We start from the raw sequence: 3,575 nt of genomic DNA, 5'->3' as shown, positions 1-3,575 counted from the left end.
TGCATTTTCTGACCCCGGGAGGTAAAAGACAACGCCGTCCTTGGCACTAAGTGCAGTGATCCGCAAAAGGAGCAAAAGTCGTGACCCTCCGACCCCTGAGCCCCTGGCTCAGCTGCCTCCACGCCACCCTACTTTTCTCAGCCCCAGCCCAAAGAGCAGGCAGCGGCAGCTCTTCGAAAGGACCAGGTTCCTTCCCCTAACACCTCTGATCCAGAGAGGGGCAGGAATTCCCTAACCGTTGTCCCCTGCCCTTCCCCCGAGGCGTGCCAGGAAGGACGGGAGCTGTCCGTGGTGCTGACTCCTGTCTTTGGCTTGGCCGGACCCGCAGCCCGCGGAGCGCACGGCAGCCTAGCTGGGGCTCGTGTGGCTGGGCCGCGGGAGGGTGAGGGTCTTCAGGTTCGCCACCAGCGCCAGGCTCTGCTTCTAAATCCCCGCCCGAGCCCTCTAACATCTCTGCCTTTCGCAACCGGGCCGTTAGGCAGGACCCAGCTCTTAAGAACGGGTCAGTTGTACCCCTCTCAAGCCCCTAGCTGCATTGCAATCTCCCACTCCTACTTCCTGCCCCCGCTGCCTCCCTCCGGAGACTGCACCGGGTCCTTCCTAAAGCCTGACGCTTAGAGCCTCTCCTCCGCCCTCCTCCACTGCGCGCTCCCCAGGAGCGTGCCCTCCAGGGGCCGTGCGAGCTGCCGCAGTCGAGATTCGTTCCCCTCGCTGCTCTGCTCGGGTCAGGTTTGTCGGCCCCTCCTCCCGTTTTGGGCTCCATCCTCCCCACACTCTTCTCCTCACTAGTTCTCTAGGCACCCAGCAGGGCAGAGCGCGCTCCACCCCCTTTTTCCATACATGGGAACTGGAGTGGGGACTGGAGCTGAGGGGAGGCGCTCCCAGTCCCTCTCAGAAGCTCCAGTCCCTCTCAGATCCTCTCAGATCCAAACTGGGAACGTTTGGATCCGCTCAGCTCCCGCGGAGAAGCGAGACCGAATCGCCGACGTGGGCAGAGACCGCCGGGGGCCAGCAGAAATTCTGCCCCTTCCTCCCGCAAGCGCTTTCCCGTCCTCCAAACCCCATTCCTAGGTAGGATCGCGCTCCTGGGTCTCCCTGCGTGGACTGCGGGGACCGTAAATAGAGGCGGAAGCATTTAATAAGTCGTGTATATCTAACCATGCTTAGGTTTATCTTACAGAGGTGGAAGGATAGCCCTTTTTGTTGCTTTTGCTGTCGTTTCTGTGGCTGGTTATTCCCAAGGGAGGACTCCGGTGATGGGGGAGGGGCGCAGCTGGTGCAGGAGGTCAGAGGGAGAGTGGGGAGTGATGGACTTTGATTATCTTTGCACAGGTGGCCATGGCCTCACCACCTACTCAGGACCCCAGGGTTTCTGACTTATTCTCTGGGCTGCCGCCGGCGATCACAACTCCCGCCAACCAGAGCGCAGAGGTCTCGGCTGGCAACGGGTCCGCGGCTGGCGCGGGCGCTGCGGCCGTCACGCCCTTCCAGAGCCTGCAGCTGGTGCATCAGCTGAAGGGGCTGATCGTGCTGCTCTACAGCGTCGTGGTGGTCGTGGGGCTGGTGGGCAACTGCCTGCTGGTGCTGGTGATCGCGCGGGTGCGCCGGCTGCACAACGTGACCAACTTCCTCATCGGCAACCTGGCCTTGTCCGACGTGCTCATGTGCGCCGCCTGCGTGCCGCTCACGCTGGCCTACGCATTCGAGCCACGCGGCTGGGTGTTTGGCGGCGGCCTGTGCCACCTGGTCTTCTTCCTGCAGCCGGTCACCGTCTACGTGTCGGTGTTCACGCTCACCACCATCGCCGTGGACCGCTACGTCGTGCTGGTGCACCCGCTGCGGCGGCGCATCTCCCTGCGCCTCAGCGCCTACGTGGTGCTGGCCATCTGGGCGCTGTCCGCGGTGCTGGCGCTGCCAGCAGCCATGCACACCTATCACGTGGAGCTCAGGCCGCACGATGTGCGCCTCTGCGAGGAGTTTTGGGGCTCCCAGGAGCGCCAGCGCCAGCTCTACGCCTGGGGACTGCTGCTGGTCACCTACTTGCTCCCCCTGCTGGTCATCCTCCTGTCTTACGTCCGGGTGTCAGTGAAGCTCCGCAACCGTGTGGTGCCTGGCTGCGTGACCCAGAGCCAGGCCGACTGGGACCGCGCGCGGCGCCGGCGCACCTTCTGCTTGCTGGTGGTGGTCGTGGTGGTGTTCGCCGTCTGCTGGCTGCCGCTGCACGTCTTCAACTTGCTGCGGGACCTCGACCCGCGCGCCATCGACCCCTACGCCTTCGGGCTGGTGCAGCTGCTCTGCCACTGGCTCGCCATGAGCTCGGCCTGCTACAACCCCTTCATCTACGCCTGGCTGCACGACAGCTTCCGTGAGGAGCTGCGCAAACTGTTGCTCGCTTGGCCCCGCAAGATAACGCCCCATGGCCAGAACATGACCGTCAGCGTGGTCATCTGATGCCACTGAGCCAGGCCTTGGTCAAGGAGCTCCACTTCCACTGGCCTCCGAGGGCACTACGCGAGGTCAGCCTGGAGAGCTTATTCTTAGCACCAGAGCTAAGTCAACATAGGGCGACATTTCCAGCCCAGCCCTCTTGTCCTGCTGTCTGTCTTGTCCTTGAGTCTTTGTAAAATGTTAAGTGGGCTTTGGTGAGAGTCTTGCTTTTTGCTTGGGGGAGGCCAGAGAGAGGGAGGGGGGATTTATTATTTCTTCTTTATGCCCTTGAAGGACCAACAAAACTTTTTCTCCACATTCAGAAAAGCATTTCAGAGCCATGATTGCCTTCCTGGCGTCCCCTCCTCCTGCTCTTTGGAGAAATGAACAGTGTGAATGGGATTTAAAAGGAATGTGGTGGGCTTGGTAAAGCTTTTCAGTTTGCCTTTAGAAAAAGAACCCAGCTGAGAGGACCCTCATATTGCTTAGTCCATTTGAAACCTTGCATTTCTAGGATTTCAGGTAAATAAATATTAAAAAATCCACATCTGGGATTTCAGTATTTCCTGAATAAGATCTTCATATGCCAAAAGCATTTTAGTTTTAAATCCACTTGAATTTGTAGTGCAAAAACACCTACAAGCTCCCTTTAGAAAGGTCTTGCTTTTGTTTCCCTCCTTTCCTCCCCAACTATTTAAAAATGATGAGATGAATTACTTAATGAAGAGATAAATACAGATAAAGAGGAAAAGGTCCAATTCATTTAACAGGGCATTTAATTGTACATAAAGACAGACATCCCCTCTCTCTCTCTCTCTCTCCCCCACCCCTCTCCGTGTGTGTGTGTGTGTGTGTGTGTGTGTGTGTGTGTGTGTGTGTGTATACTCAGTGTTTGCCACAAAGTGGGCACTCAAATATTTGGTTTTCAGAATACTCAATGTAAACTGTGTGGTGTGGCATTCTCTTGCAGTCTCTAATTGCTCACTTGCAACAGATCAACAGCTGTCATCTGACTGCTCAGCACCTGCTCTGTAGTGATACTTGGAACATGATCAACCCAGAATACAAGGACTGGCAGAAGTTTACTTAAGGACAGAACAGAAGAATAAGCTACCAACCACATGATGTGTAGATCAAACACTAATTAC

At 57.2% G+C, this 3,575-nt stretch overlaps 1 protein-coding gene across 1 annotated transcript; it reads left to right on the top strand.

Annotated features, from left to right (window-relative positions):
- Positions 1–872: 872 nt before the first annotated feature.
- On the top strand, positions 873–3,189 carry PRLHR (prolactin releasing hormone receptor). Its single transcript, XM_032281787.1, has 2 exons — positions 873–1,071; positions 1,333–3,189. Exon 2 carries the CDS (start codon positions 1,339–1,341, stop codon positions 2,449–2,451), a length of 1,113 nt encoding a protein of 370 aa, XP_032137678.1. The 5' UTR covers positions 873–1,071; positions 1,333–1,338; the 3' UTR covers positions 2,452–3,189.
- Positions 3,190–3,575: the final 386 nt, after the last annotated feature.

Source organism: Sapajus apella, unplaced genomic scaffold, assembly GCF_009761245.1.
Source record: "Sapajus apella isolate SASKATOON/1434 unplaced genomic scaffold, GSC_monkey_1.0 scaffold13, whole genome shotgun sequence".
In the NCBI taxonomy this organism is placed as follows: domain Eukaryota; kingdom Metazoa; phylum Chordata; class Mammalia; order Primates; family Cebidae; genus Sapajus; species Sapajus apella.
Note: the sequence above shows the minus strand (reverse complement) of the source record. Positions and strands in the feature narration are given on the sequence as shown.

Bases quoted from the DNA above. Each gene is read 5' to 3' on its own strand.
- PRLHR (XM_032281787.1), top strand. From the start codon at position 1,339: ATGGCCTCACCACCTACTCAGGACCCCAGGGTTTCTGACTTATTCTCT.